Genomic DNA, 15,244 nt, shown 5'->3' on the forward strand with positions numbered 1-15,244 from the left:
ACCTTCTGTCATGCATAGCCTTCCCCACCATTAAGATCCCTCACCAGAGTGGTACATTTGTTATATCTGATGAACCTACATTGACAAATCATTTGTCATTGATTGACAAATCATTATTACCCAAAGTCTGTAGTTTACATTAGGGTTCACTTAGTGTTGTACATTCTATGGGTTTGGACAAATGTGTGACACATGGCCATCATTACTGTCTCAGAGTGTTTTTCCTGTCCCCCAAATCTTCTGTGGTCCACCTAGTCACCCCAAACTCCGCTCATTAATTTTTAAGAATCTAAAAGGGATCCCAAGACCAAACCCTTGAGAGCCTCTGTATGAATCCATCCTTTCCCTAGTGATTTGTAGCCTCTGTTTAGAGCAAGTTTCCGTCCAGTCACAGGTCTCTTCCATAGGCCTGTTTATCTCTTCCTATGCCAACACCACATTGTCTTAAATATTACCACATTAGAACCAACCTTTGTAAGGCTAGTTGTAACACTTTGTTCTTTATCCTTTCAGAGGTACTGTTGTTCTTGGTTTTTGTTACTCCACAGAAAGTAGGATACACAAATACTTCTTCCTATTATAAAAGTAATATATGGGCAGGGGGACCGGGGTGACTCAGTCAGTTAAGAATCAGACTCCTGATTTCAGCTCAGATCATGATCTCAGGGTTGTGAAATCAAGCCCTGTGTTAGGTACGCTCAGTACAAAGTCCGTTTAAGATTCTCTCTCTCCCTCTGTCCCCCCATTCTCTCTCTCTCTCTTAAAAAATAAGTAAAAATAAAGTAGTATGTTCAAAGAAATAATTTTTTAAATAGAGAATTGCAAGGAAGTAAAAATTACCCCATTAATATTCTGATGTATAGCTTTATATTCTATCTGTGTATATATATACATATGAAATGTTAACCTCAAAACTATCAGTTTACCAGCAAAAATGGGTTTATTTGGGATTAAGAGAATTGCAGTATACACACACATGTGTTCACATGCATGCATATGCACACGGTTTTGTGTAACTACACATACACTTTTTGCATATGTATATATTTAAAAAGGTGGGGTCATTCTTTTTTTTTTTTTTTTTTTTTTTTAATTAAAGATTTTATTTATTTATTTGTCAGAGAGAGAGCGAGCGAGAGCAAGCACAGGCAGACAGAGTGGAAGGCAGAGTCAGAGGGAGAAGCAGGCTCCCTGCGGAGCAAGGAGCCCGATGTGGGACTCGATCCCAGGACGCCGGGATCATGACCTGAGCCGAAGGCAGCTGCTTAACCAACTGAGCCACCCAGGCGTCGGTGGGGTCATTCTTTACCTGTCTTTTATGTCTTTTTACACAGTCCTGTGAATGTATTTCCGTGTCATTTAATGTTCTGCTTCATTGTTTTTAATGGCTACATGCATTTGTGTGCATGATTTATGTAATGATGTTCTGTGCTGAAATTTTATTCACTGTGTTTCACTCTCAGAAGCCTGACTACAGTGAACCTTCATGCTGCTTAATCTTCATGTGCACGTGTGACTCCTTAGGAATGATTCCCAGGAGAGGACTCGTTGGGTTACAGTGAGGGCTTCAGTTGTGAGAAGGTGTGATCAACTTAGATGGAGGTGGAAGACTGTGGGAGACAGTGGGACAGGACAGATAGAAAAGAGTAGCAGTAGGCTTTGGTAGGAGAGTCCTGATGAAGTGAACATGATGTAAATGGGAGAAGGAGAAGCCAGCAGGGGCCTGTCTTCACTGCTGGTTTCCATGACTGATGTTTGAACAGGTAAGAAAAGGGCAGAATAAGCCAGTGGATGTTGTAGGGTTGGAGGACTAGCCTCAGCCTGGATCCCTCAGACCTTTCCAGGAGTTTATAGGGGAGAGGAGGTTTTCTCAAGGACAGAGGCCCCCAGTGCCTTTAGTCTTTTGGGAGTCTGAAGAGAATCTTCTTTTGCTCTGCATTAAGGCCTTCCCACTCTGGACAGCCTTAATACTAGGTACATGGGGACTGTTGGGAGTGTGGCCTGGTTAGTGGGCATCTCCTCTGGTGTAGGAAGCCAGATAGCCTCCTTTATTGTGTGCCATGTGGGATGGGTGAACAGTGATGGGGAGTGGGAAATTGCAGCTGAGTATGGACATCCCTAGAAAGCAGCCCCTGGGATCAGAAGACCAAGGTGGAGGCCTGGTCCAGGTTAGAGAATGTATGGACATTCTCTAACCTTCCTGGGCTTCCGTTTCTGCAGCTGTAAAATGGAGTTAATACCTGCCTCATCTTGTCATTGAAAGGTTTGAATTGGGACATGGAAAGCCCCTACAGGGTGCAGACCCTTTTAATTGCCTAGTAATCTTGAGTTAGCCAGTTAGTCACTCTACCTTCAGTTTCCTCATTTGATAAATAGGGAAAATAATACATACCTTGTGATAATTAAATGAGATGAAATGTAGGAAAGAACTTTAAAGTGCTAAATCTCAGCATAAATGTTACTGTTGGTGGCATGTGCAAACGGTTGCCCCAAGTATGTACAGGTGCCCCTAGCTACCACCTGAGCATCACAGGCATCCAGCACAGCAGATATGGATTGTGCTAGCAGGAAAAGATGTGTGCAGTGCTGTGGATAGTAGAAGACATAGAGGTGAAAGAGCTGGTCATGTTGTAGACTCTCATGCTGGGATTTGATTTCAAAATCAGAACGTGAAGTTAAAATCACATATAGTTACATTTAATTATCCTTTAAAGTCCCCACTCTTGCTCACAGAGTGTCTCTCAGTAAGTCCAGAGAATCAGCTCCTCTTCCAGCATAGGAACAGGTTGCCTTTTCTTGGGTTGGGGACCAGCCAAAATATTGAACTTGGGTTTCAGGACCCTACTAAATTAAACCTCAGCATTGCACAGTGAGGGGAACTGAGAGCAGTGGAGGAAATGGCAGATTCATAGTTCCCATCATTTGTAACTCTTGTCTCAGGTTCACTTGGGTCTTATGCTCATTTCAGCTTTCCATCCTTTAACAAATATTTATTGATCACTTACTGTATGTCTGATGCTATGTTAGACACTGGGGAACAGCAGGGAAAAATAAAAAAAGACCATTCTACTTTACATTCTAGTTGGGGAGCTAGAAGAAAGCCAAAAATCTCTTGGTTTGCTAGATAGGAGTGCTATGGGGGGGGGGAAAAGCAAGATGTGTGGGGTAGGAGATTCTGGAGTAGCCAGTTATAGTTTAAATGGAGTGGCTTGGGAAACTGAGTTTCATAAGCCCTGCAGGAGAATAAATGAATGCTATGGAATGCCAGTGCAAAGGCTCTGAGGTCAGTGTTGCCTGTGTGTTTGTGTACAGTGAGGAACCCATAGAGCTAGTGGAGGGAAAGAGGAGAGCCATGGGGATGAGATCTGATGTTGTAGAGTGTTACAGGTCATTGCAAGATGTTGGGCTGACCTTGGCCTTTTGTCTAGGCAAGAGAGGAGTGTACTGGAAAATTTTGAGCAGAGGAGGGATGAGATGCTTACCAAGATCATTCTGGTTTCTGTGTTGAGAAAAGCCTGAAGGACGGACAAGGGAACTAGTTAGGGGACTGTTGCAGTGGTGAGATAATAGTGGCTTGAACGAAGGTGGTAAAAACTAGTTTGCTGTGGATATTTGAAGTTAGAACTACCATTGCATTTACTGTCAGATTGGATTTGGGTTGAACAAGGACATAAAGTAAGAGGGAACCTGTAAGGGCATTATTCTTGAGTCTCTGGATAGACTTGCTATTAATTGAGTTGGGGGAACTTATGGGAGGTGGGGGGACAGATTTGGGCAGGTTAAGTTTGAAGTCCTACCAGACACCTGGGGGGAAATGTGGAGTGGGTAGTTAGATGTGTATGAATTTGGAACTCAAGTAAAAGTTCCAGCTGGAGCTCTGTTTGGGAGCCATCAGTTTATAGTTATTTAAAACCATGCTGCAAGGCCGAGATCTCCCAGGGAATGGGTGCAGGCAGCTGGGCTTGCTGATGTTAAGTGGGGAGATGAGTGGCTGGAGAGGTGGGAAGATAATTAGGGGAATATGGCATCCAGGATGTAGATGTTGAAGGCAGAGGTGTGCAGAGAGATGCTCGCACTGTTTGAGTAGTCATTCCTCTGAACACTGGCAGCTATATTTGAGAATGTGAAATACACAGGCTGCAATTCCAGCTTGTGTTTGAAAATGAAAATGCAACATTGCAGGGGCGCCTGGGTGGCTTGGTTAAGTGGGTAAGCTTCTGCCTCCAGCTCAGGTCACGATCCCCGGGGGCCTGGGATTGAGTCCTCAGCCCTGCGTCAGGCTCCCTGCTCCCTGTGGGGAGTTTGCTTCTCCCTCTCTGCCCCTACCCCTTCGTTTGCATGCTGTCTTTCAAATAAATAAAATCTTAAAAAAAAAAAAAGAGAAAGAAAAGAAAAATGCACCATTCCAGCCACGTGTGGGAGTCTAGTAATGGCTGTTGGAAGGAGACAGGCACAGCATACAGTTCCTGTGCTCTGCTCTAAATACAGCTTGAAGGGCTTCTCTGAGACTTGACATGTCCATGGCCTGGCCCAGGGAGACTTGGGCATGCATCTAGGTACTGTAAGCCAGTTTCCTTGTCTGTAAAATGGAGATCTGATAACCTTCACCCTAGAACATTTATGAGGATTCAAAGACAAACTGCCCCTGAAGTGTTCAGCCAGGCCCAGGAACTTAGAAATTTCTCTGTAAATGTTAATGATGCTGTGACTCACCAGGCCTCTGCTGTGGGTTCAAAATGCTGCAGTGCAGGTTCCTCACTGTGTCAGCCTCATGGGGATACTTCAAGCAGATCCACTCACCTCTTTCATACCCCCCAATGAGTCACACCACTCTTGTCATTCCAAGAAATCTTAATTTCTTTATTGTTTTTTTGACTCAACAATTTTTTTAAAACTTTTTGTTTTTTTCTGAAACGTTCTTGTTATGAGCCTTTTGTTTTGTTCTCGTTAAATGCACTCGACCCAAAATTGGTTTGGCATATCGAAAAGGAGACCAAGGAGGGATGGGGGGGGGGGGCGGGGAAGGGATGGGAGAGGGGAGGAGGCCCGAATGGACACGGAGAAATCAAGGGTGAAAGAGGAACACAGAAACAGTGAGAAAGACACAGGGAAAGTGGTAGAGACAGAAAGGAAGGCAAGGGAAACAAACAAACAAAAAATATCCCCCCCCCCCGAAAAAAGAGAAAAATACTAGATTTAAAAGGAAATGAATTCAGGAGCCCAAGGAAGGGAGTAGGAGAGGAAACCAAGACCCTTCCTTCTCTATACCGTCCCAGCTGGGGTGGGGTGTCAAGGCACCAGGTCTGGTTGGGGTGAGGGGACACCTGGGCTCTTGGGGGTGGCTTTGCACTAGGCTGCAGTGGTGTCCAACCCCACCAGGGGGCCCTGCCATGCAGCTCTGAGGCCTGGGACTCCACCTTGGTGATTTTGGCTGGAATGGGAACCCAGGGACCCACCCCACCCTCTCTCCCCTGATTGTCAGTATCTGGAGAGAGGGGAGGGCTGGTCAGGGGCAAGGAAGCAGATTCTTCATTATACTTCCAGTCCCCGGTGAACTCTCCCACCAAGCCTGTTCTCCTAGCCCTCTTGCTGGTGTCAGAGGCAGCCCCTGGCGCTAGCTGGACTCGTGCTGGGCCCTCTCCATCATCCCTCCTCTTGCCAACTCTTCACAGACCTCTGGCTGCCCCTTCCTACAGTGGAGTTCCTGGCCTAGTGATGCCAAGGAAGCCACAGAGCGGTTTGGCCAAGACTGTCCCTGCCCTTATTTCTCTTCCCCACCTAGACTTACCCATGGTATTCAGCTGAGAGGTTAAGCCTCCCTACCCGAAAAAGCTAGAGATGGAACCCAACCCTGCCTTCTCCCCACACCTGTCTCCCTACATGGGACAAACCACCATCTTTGGTCTGACCCCTTCTCCCCTAACTGATGGGGACAAGCCAGCCCCAGCTCCCCAGGAGAAGGGAGGGGCTTTCTAGCAGCAAAAAGGGTTCCTCCAGCCACCTACCTGTCCCTTTCCCCCAGTTCCTCCCTAGAGCCCCCCCCCCTTAACCCAAAGTAGTTTATGGCAGCAGCAGGCTGAGACCCAAGATGTCTGAAAACTCATGGCACTTGTGAGAAAAGAGGGAGGGGCAAAAGAGACAAGAAGGGGTCAGAGTAGAGGTGGAGGGCCACCCCTGGGACAATGGCAATGACAGGGCTGGGCTACTGTGGCAATGGGACTACCCTACTCTCAAGGAGTTGGGGGGCAGGGTGGGAAGGCCAGGGTGAGCGGCTAGAGAGGAGGGTGCTGGAAGAGGTACTCAGGAGACATCCCCAGCCCAAAGCTTCTGGAGTCTAAAGTTTGGGACAGAGTGCCTAGTACAAGGATGTCCTGACTGCAGACCCTGGTACCTGGCTTTGCCTTCCCTGTAGGAAGGTGTAGGGTAGGGAAGATGATCTCTCACCTTTGCGGCCCTCCTCCCCCCAAGAGAGAAGACAACTTCATCACTCCCAGCCTCCCTGTCACACCCACCACCTGCTGCCTTCACTTTTCTTCCCCCATCACCCGCTCTAGGTGGGAAATCAGTCCCTTCCTCCACACCCAGAGTCCCAGAAGCAATATACAAGAAGCGAGAACTCAAAGGGACAGCGCAGCCATCTTGGCAAAAGCATCTTTGGGTGTAAGGGTGCCTCCCCTGGGCCAGTGGGGAGGGGAGGGGGAGACAGGCCCCGGTCCTGGGGCAGGCAGTGAGGTACACGCCCCAGGAGGGCTGACTGATGCCAGGGAACAGGCGGAGCAGGGAAAGAGGCAACAGAAACGGTGCCGGGAAGGAAACAGGTTCTTTGTTTCGCTGTTGCTTCTAGATTTTGTTTTCTGTCTCTGGATTGTAAAAAGCTGCTCTGGCGGCCCGCCCACCCCGGCTGGGGATGCACACATACATGGAGAAGTCCTGGCTGCCAGGGCCCAGTGGCGCCACTCTGCTCCGGAGAAAGCCCCGGGCTGGCTGGGCCACAGGCTCCCGGTGGCTTCAAGTGATGAGATTTTCTTTCTTTTTTGTTTTTTTTGTTTTTTTTTTTGTCTTTTTTTTTCTTTTCCATTTCGTTGAAATATTTACAGCAATGGGGAAGGAGGAGGAGGAGAGGAAGGGGTAAGATGGCCCCCTAGGGAAAGATCCAAGCCCAGGACCCACTCCCCAGGGAGATCCAGACCCAAAATCTGCTCCCCAGATAGCTGAGCCCACAGGACTGGGAACTGCCCAAATATGGCCACCCCTGTGGGCTGGCGGCCCTGCGGGGAGTTGTGCTTCATCAGGAGTCACCCCAAGGTAGGGGGTCACTGGGTGCACTTGAGGAGGCTGATGGGCAGGCTTGCTGGGGAGGCAAGGATGAAGAGCAGAGGGAAGGAGCTTCAGAGAAAGTTCCACTTTTAAACCAGCAGCCACAACCACCCATTCCTCTTGCCCTGGAGCTCTCTCGGGAGAGGCCCGAGTCTCCAGGAGTAGGGAACTGTAGTGCAGGAGGAACCTGTCTGTTCCCACTGCTCCTTCCTGGTGCAGCGGATAGGTTCCATTCAGTAGGGCCTTTGACCCAGGGAAACCAAAGCCCTCATTTTCCTCCAGAGGGTAGGAAGGTAGGGTGAGGGGGAAGTAAAGAGTGGGGTGCACCCATCCAATTTCTCCTTCCTTACTCCCTTGGGGACCTCTTGGCTCCTCCTTACTGCACTTCCCCCAAATCGAGCTGGTGTGCATGGCTGGTAGGAAACCCTGTCTGTGAACCCTGCACCACAGGCCCCCACGGCAGAGCTCCTGAGGGGCCTAGAGGGCCCACGGCTGAAGGGTACCTGGAGAGAGTGGCCCACCAGCCACTGCCTCCATGAGTCTCCCTTTCCCACTGGAGCCCCACCCAGGGTTCCCTCCCTGGCCTGGGCCACCAGCCCCTGGTCCATGAGGTCCCTCAGAGACTGGTGACCAGCTGCATCTGCCCATCCCCATCGGGCCCTGGCCCCTCAAGGCCTGGGGCCGCCAGGTAGCCCTCGTGGCTGGGCCGCCGCACCTGATAGTAGCCCTGCAGGGGGTTCCGGGCCACCAGGGCCGGTGGGCGCGAGGTGTAGTAGATTTCCGGGGGGCCGGGGGGTGCAGGCGGGGGTGGGGGCAGGGCCTCACTGGGCCCCTCGGGGCTGCTGTCCGGATAGGAGGGCGAGTCCCGCAGGTTGGCCCCGCTGGCGTAGAGGGAGTCCCGGCCTGGAGGGGAGGATAGGGGCCGGCTGGTGGCCCCATCCTCCGCAGTGCAGCTCTCCGACTCATCCAGATCACTCTGGTACAGCACCGACTGGGCCCGGGGCAGCAGCAGTGGCTCCTCCAAGGCCTTGTAGAGAAGTTCGATCTCTGCCCGGTCAGCACCCCCGGGCCCGCCTGCTTCTTCCTCGCCACCACCCCCTGGCACAGGTGGCACGGGGGGTTCAGGTGGTGGGGGGCCCTTAGCCCCGCTGCTGCTACCCCGCAGGTTGTTGTGTACCAGCTCTGAGATGATCATCTTCTCGAAGGCAGCAGCATCGGCCAGGTTCCGGCCTCGGGGAGGCTCAGAGGCCCCGTCCCCTGGAGGGAAATCCCCACTTCGCAAGGAGTAACTGTTGTTGAAGTTGCCATTGAGGGGCAGTGTGTCCATGCCGCAGGCTTCCCGGCCTCCCAGAGGGTGCTCTGCAGGCAAAGGGGACCCAGCTCAAGAGGAGTGTGGGCAGTGATGGGTGTAGCCACATGGGAAGGGGGGTGCCTGCTTCCCCTGGGGCTGGGATCTCCTGTTCCCATTCTTCCTCACTGGTAGTGGGGATAGCAGCCCAGAAGCAAGTTGGTGGAACGGGGGCGGGGGGAGCTGGGGACCAGTTCCCTCTAGGTCTCTTCCCGCTGGAGGTTCAGAATCTCAACAGTATGAAGAGGCCTCGTGATCGGCTGCATTTCCTGTGCTCTGACCATCATCACCTTCATTGCTTATCTGAGGACCAAATATAATCCCCTCTGGCTGTATGTGTGTGAGGTCTGTGTGGGGTCTGGGTGGGGACGGTGGTTCGGGGGCACCCAAATGCTTCTCCCTGCGTGAGGCCATCCTTGGAGGCCACTACCGCATTCCCCTCCCGGCCTCAGAAACATTACCAGGCAAGTCACACTTACTGGGTTCCCGGTAGCTCCCTGTAGGTGCCGGCCAGGAGGGAAAAGAGAGAAGGTGAGAGTGTGCTTGGAAAGTCAAGTCCAGGCTCCAATTCAGGAAGCACTAGGATGCCCCAAGCAAAGTAGCTCGGGACGCAGACCCCACCACACTCCCTGACCAGGGCTGTCACCCTCTTCCTGAACCAGAGAGCTCTTACCTGGGGAGTTGAAGACAGGAGGTGAAGAGGGATTGAAGCCCACCGACTCAGCGATGAGGGTGTTGTAGGGGCTAGTGCCCCCACGGGGCTGCAGCACAGGGTTGGTCAGCAGGTGGTTCCCCATGGTACCTGTCCAGAACATCAGAGGTCACAAGGTGGCCCAGAGACATTGGTCCAGGAATCTTGAGGGACAGAGCCAAGGGCAAGGGAAGGGATGCCATCTCACCTCGGTTCAAGGTGGGGGTGCTGTTGATGTCGCCTGCCATGAAGGAGGACTCCGTCTGTTTCCTCACCGTGTCATTCCACATCCTCCGGATTCGGCTCTGGGGACACAGCCTGGCTGTGAGTCCCCCTACACCCAGACTGCCCACACTCCAAGATCTTTCTGAGGCCACTTGCCTGCTGAGCACCACTAGGGACCTGGGCTGGGCGCTAACCTGCCTCGGGGTCTTGGGTCCAGTACTCAGCCCCAGGGAGCCCTGCCCAGAGCCCTGGCCCCTGCCCAGATACCTGGGTCCCTGTGTAGTAGCGGGTGTTGCTCCGCATGGCTGAGGTCTTGAGTGAGCCGTGAGCGCCCCCAGGTGGGGAGCGGATGCAGCAGTAGGAGTGACGCAGGCACTTGCTGTACTCCTTGTGCACCTGGAGTAGGAGGGCGTGCAGCTGGCAGAGGGGGCCTCCGCAAGCCTCAGAAACCTCGTTGTCTCCTGTCCACCAGCAGCTAGCCAGGAAGGCAGGCACTCTCCCTGCTCAGGCCCGTCCTTTCTCTACATCCACTGAGTTTCTCATTCATTCACTCAACAGATCTTTAATGAGCATCTGCTATGTTCCCAGCATACTTTAGGTCCCAGGGACGGTACAGAACCAATCATTCACACAGCCCTACCTCCAAGAGCTAGTATTTTGGTACATAGAGACATATGTAGATGCGAACAGTAGCACACTGTATAGGATGTCTGATGCTGCTGGGTGCTGTGCAGACCAAAATGGCCAGGGAGTCCGGCAGTGCTGGTGGGTTGGGGGATGTGGATGGGGGGTTTTGAGTTCAAATAGACCAGGGGAATTCTCCTTGAGGAAACATCCTAGCAAAGATCTGAAGGAGATCAGGCAGCAGGCCTTGCGGATATGTAGGGAGGAATAAGAACAAACCCTGAAGAGGGTCCCATCTAGCTCTTGTGTTTTTTTTTTTTTATTGTTGTTGTTCATTTATTAAGATTTTATTTTTCAGAGAGAGAAAGAGAGTGTGCACAAGCAGGGAGAGCAGCAGGCAGAGTGAGGGAGGGAGCAGCAGGCCTCCTGCTGAGCAGGGAGCCCGAAGTGGGACTCAATCCCAGGACCCTGGGATCATGACCTGAGCTGAAGGCAGAGGTTTAACTGAGTGAGCCACCCAGGCGTGCCCTGTCTAGGAGTTTGAGAGAAAGCAGAGGAGAGGATGGCTGGAGGGGAGGGAAGGAAGGTAAGCCTGGGCAGGAACGTGTGAGCCTGGGCTTTCCTGTAAGCACGTTGAAAAGGAAACTTTATCACTACAAAACTTACAGTTTATCTTGTACCTATTGAAGTAGAAACCTTCCGTCTGGGTGGTTTGTACCCCCACATTGTGGGTGGGTGAGTTGGTCCTGTTACCACAATCCTGCCATGTGCTCCCCCATCTCCCCAAATCCGTCCTCCTCTTTCGCTCCCCCAGGTTGCCATATCTTGCTCTGTTCTAGAACCCTCTTTACCCCTGCCTAAATCCTCACTGACCCCAAGCCTGTGCTCCCCTCACAGCAGAACCAGGTCCCACTGCAGAAGGCACTTGGACCCCTTCCCTGACCTCACCTTCTTCTGTAAGGCGCAGTGAAAGACAAAGATGAAGACCCCCTGGAAGGCGTTGAAAGTGGTAAAGAGATAGGCCATGACCACTGACTCCTTATTGATGAAGAGCAGGCCGAACGCCCAGGTGAGGCCCAGCAGGAAGAGCAGCGCGATGGCCCCCAGGGCCCAGGATCTGGGGGGGCGGGGAGGGGGACAGGGATGTCAAAGTCCTTGCTAGTGGAGAAACCTCCTCCTGCTGTCGTGTGTCCTTCTTCAGGTAGGTCTGGATGCTATATGCAAAGACCCATCTGGGGTGCGTGGGCCTTTTGGTGGGGGGGTGGGGGGGAATTGTCTACATAGTGGTATTTTCACCCGCCCAGGGCCTGAGCTTGGGGTTTGGGGTTTTGCAAAGAACAGTCATTTGCCTTCAGCTTTAGGCTGTATTTCTGGAATACGGGGGCAGAATGCTGCCCATTTCTCTTTAAGTGGACTTACTTTTCAACTTGGCCTCACCCTAAGAAGTATGTCCCCAAAAGCACAGATTGGATATGTTAATACTGTGTTTTCTAATACTTGTTAAGTAGATATACAACAAGCAAAATAAAACACCACGTTTGTCCTTTAAGTCATACCCTGTGACACTGGAGGTGAGCACACCGCATTTGAGGAAGCCCTGGGAGACCAAGCCTGGTAGGGGCTATCAGGGGCAGGGGTGTAGGGAAGGGGCGCTCACTTAATGTTGTCCAGGCGACTGGAATCGGGCTTGAGCACAGACGAGCTCCGGACCATCTTGTGCAGGGTCACCATGAGGAACACCAGATTCACCTGGGGGTGGGGCAGGAGCGGGGCTAGGCTGGGGGTTCCCTTGGGGTCCTCCACCTCCCAGTGTGAACTCCTGCCCCAGTCTCAGCCTCAACGCCCCCTTCTTCTGGGCCTCCTCTGCTGATGTACCTGACCTCAGGTGCCTGCGGACTGGTAACAACTGTCTGTTAATGTGGCTCCTGGTGGTGGGAGGACAGGGCTCACAGCCTGACACACAGGCAGGGGCTCAAATCACAGTTCCTGGATGGACGGGCTTTGGTATCGGAGCTTTACAGACCCACTCTGTTCTTGTCCTCTTAGTTGGCTGCTCAGTTTCGACGGTTTTCAAACCAGCCCTCTCAGGGCTTGGGTAGAGTGGGGGCGGGGCTCAAGGGTCAAGGCTACCTTGTATGAAGGAGGGAGACCTAGTACTGTGGGTACCACCTTCCCACTTACCACAATAACAAAAGAGACAGGTCCAATGAAGCTCCAGATGAAGTAATTGTCCACTCGGAGCCAGCAGCTGTAAAGGAAGCGGGACTGGGGTAGACAGAGGCGGGAAAGCCCTTCCCTCCCATCTTAGCCCCCAGGGGCTCTGTAGACTGTGGCCTTAGATCTCAGGAGCAGGAAGGCCGCTGCCCTGAAGGTCCTGGCCCGGGGATTCTGCTGAGCAGGGAGCCAGGCAGGAGAGACCCCGGGGGGATGACTGGTGGTGGTGGGGGGGGGACGGGACACTCACGCCTTCTCAGTGCCATAGCTGCGGTAGTCGATGGCCGCCGCGATGCCTACTACCAGGGCCGGGAAGCAGTAGCCACCCAGGTAGTAGTACTTGGTGCGGGAGTACTCGCTCTCAAACACTTCCACCAGCAGCAGGTAGAGGTGCACGCCCTCCAGGCACAGCCAGGAGAAGGCAGCCAGGAAGAAGTAGTGCAGCAAGCCGGCGAAGATGGGGCATGCGATCTAGGGGCGGCAGGGAGGGGCACCACAGGTGACGGGCTACCCAGGCCAGCACTGCCTCTCCTCCCCCCTGCCTCTGCCCCTAAACCCTGGCCCACCTCATACTGAGTCTTGTCTATCCCGACCAGGAAGAGCAGCTCAGCCAGAAAGAGGTTGATGCACAGGTTCTTGTGGATGGTGTTGCGGTCGGTCTGCAGCCCCCGCAAGAAGCAGAAGGTAGAGATACAGATGGCCAGGCAGACGAGGGAGATCACGATGCCCACCCAGGTGATGACCGACAGCAGCAGCTCATTGATGCGGCCTTGGTACTGGGGATAGGAGCAGGGGGCTTGCTCAGCACCTCTGGCCTTGCACTGGCCAGGCTCACCCTGGGCTCAGCCAGGTGCTGGTGGTGTGCAAGGTTATAGGCCACGAGTACCACCAACGCTGCCCATCTGGCCTTCTGCCCCCTGGCCAACTTGCTGGCCCCCACCCTTCTGTAGATGGCACGCTCACTTCCTCATGCTCTGGGAGGCTTGTGGAGAGATGACAAAGATGACACCAACTTGCTTCTCCAGAGTGCCTTGGGAGAAGGTGGGACCATGACCAGAAAGAACCAGACATGTGGCCTCCTGCCCCGGGCAAGACTGGTGCCACCCCCCAATGCCCACAAAGCTCGTCTTCCCTGGCACTGCCCATGCAGCGCTCTCTAGGATGCCATGCAAAGCCAGGCCAGCAAGTGGGCCTGCCCAGAGGAGTGGAGCGCCGGCCAGCTTACGATCTCGCGGTGAGCCATTAGCACAGCAAAGTTGGTGAGGTGGCTGCAGGCACACGTGGTATGGGTCTTGTTGGACTCCACCAGGCGGCAGCCCTGGGTTGACCAGTAGCCCAGCATGGAACGCTCCGAGTAGTTCCAGAAGGAGCAGTTAGCATTGAAGTGGTTCTTGGCCTGTTGTGTGGTGGTGGCCGGGCAGTCAGATCCAGGGAGTCCCGCTCCAGCCCCCAAACCCAGCTATGGGGACGGTGACAAGCATGAGAAAAGCGCCTGGGGCTCCAGGTGGCAGTGTGGGATCTCTGGGGGCAAATGGCCCAAGCTGTTGAGGTGGGGGTTGGACTGGTGCCCCAGGGAGGGGTTGTAACTTGCTCTTGGGGTAGGTGAACGCACAGTGGGGAGAATATACAGCCTGGGGACACAGAAGATGGTGGGACCCCCAGCGGGGGTGGGGACGCCTCAGCTCACCTCCAGGTGGGCCACGGTGAAGATGACAGGGTCCATGAGAAAGACACGACTGGACTCCTTGTTGATGGATGCTGCAATGACCTGCGAGTTCACCACGAGGGAGGCGCCGCCGGGGCCACCCGTACCTGCTTCCCCCGCCAGCTTCACTGTGGCATTCTCAGTGGACAAGAAGAGGCCCAGGTTGTTGTAGAGGATGAAGACCACTTTGACCACACCTGGAGAGGAGAGGCATAGCAGGGTGTGCTATCGGTCCTGAGCCAGCATACCTTCAGCCATACCGGCCACGGGGACCTCTGAAGCCAGGCTGTGGCCCAGGCGACAGGGGCTTCGGGAGCCCTTCCGTGTATCATTGCTCAGTTGTACGCAACTCCAAACAGCAAGGCAGTACGCCAGGACACAGGGACTGCATCCCCAGCCCCCACCTCACTTGCTGTGTGACCTCGAGCAAATCCCCAACTTCTCTGAGCCTTAGTCTCAAATGGGACAGACCTCCCTGAGCTATGAGAACTGACTGCCATTACACAAGAGTGAACCCTACAAACTGCAAAGTGTCCTATGCTCTGGGGCTTTGGAGGGACCCCACAAATCCCCTGAAACGTTATGCTTGCTTGAATGGAGAACAACTCTGTGAGTCGTTATGAGCCCCACCCTTTCCTTGGATTCTTCAACCCAATACAATTTAAGAACTGATGTTCTTCATAAGGGAAGTGGGGATGCCAGCCCAGGGCTTGGGCACTGACCGTTGCGGCTGTTCTGCTTGATGGTGTTGGCGGACAGCTGGATGGAGTTCTCGCTTGGGTATTCCTGAGGGAACACCAGCTCCTGCACTTGGCCCTCCGTGTTTAGGACTGTCACCTCCAGGACTGTAGGGACAGGGCATGGCAGGGCAGGTGGGTTAGGGTCCATCTCCAGTCCAAGGACCCAGCTGTAGCAAGAGGCCCGAGGCCAGGGCGTCCCTAGCTGGCAGGCCCCATGGTTCAAGATTTGCACCCAGTCATGATCTCAGGGTTGGCAGACTGAGCCCCACATCAGGCTCCATGCTCAACAGAGTCTGCTTGAGATTCTCTCCCTCTCCCCCAACTCATGCGCATGCTCGCTCACTCTCACAAATAAAATCTTGAAAAAAGAAAGGTGTGCA

At 53.3% G+C, this 15,244-nt stretch overlaps 1 protein-coding gene and 1 long non-coding RNA gene across 7 annotated transcripts in view; one reads left to right on the forward strand and one right to left on the reverse strand.

The window, feature by feature from the left end:
• Positions 1-6,635: 6,635 nt before the first annotated feature.
• Positions 6,636-15,244, reverse strand: part of ADGRL1 (adhesion G protein-coupled receptor L1) — a 42,794-nt gene continuing 34,185 nt past the window's right edge. For 5 of the 6 annotated variants that reach the window (XM_059160217.1, XM_059160216.1, XM_059160215.1 and 2 more), the window contains 13 exons: positions 14,847-14,969; positions 14,107-14,321; positions 13,645-13,815; positions 12,986-13,195; positions 12,670-12,890; positions 12,387-12,453; positions 11,863-11,954; positions 11,154-11,322; positions 9,849-9,977; positions 9,565-9,661; positions 9,339-9,467; positions 9,145-9,162; positions 6,636-8,676 (listed from right to left, as the gene is read on the reverse strand). In XM_059160217.1, coding sequence (XP_059016200.1) covers positions 7,934-8,676; positions 9,145-9,162; positions 9,339-9,467; positions 9,565-9,661; positions 9,849-9,977; positions 11,154-11,322; positions 11,863-11,954; positions 12,387-12,453; positions 12,670-12,890; positions 12,986-13,195; positions 13,645-13,815; positions 14,107-14,321; positions 14,847-14,969 — 2,384 coding nt within the window. In that variant the 3' untranslated portion in view covers positions 6,636-7,933. The remainder of the gene's footprint in view (positions 8,677-9,144; positions 9,163-9,338; positions 9,468-9,564; positions 9,662-9,848; positions 9,978-11,153; positions 11,323-11,862; positions 11,955-12,386; positions 12,454-12,669; positions 12,891-12,985; positions 13,196-13,644; positions 13,816-14,106; positions 14,322-14,846; positions 14,970-15,244) is intronic. The other variant, XM_059160218.1, reaches the window with a different exon arrangement.
• On the forward strand, positions 13,016-15,236 carry LOC131823640 (uncharacterized). Its single transcript, XR_009350624.1, has 2 exons — positions 13,016-13,154; positions 13,445-15,236. It is a non-coding gene; the product is annotated as an uncharacterized LOC131823640 (long non-coding RNA).

This window comes from Mustela lutreola, chromosome 2, assembly GCF_030435805.1.
Source record: "Mustela lutreola isolate mMusLut2 chromosome 2, mMusLut2.pri, whole genome shotgun sequence".
Taxonomy (NCBI): Eukaryota; Metazoa; Chordata; class Mammalia; order Carnivora; family Mustelidae; genus Mustela; species Mustela lutreola.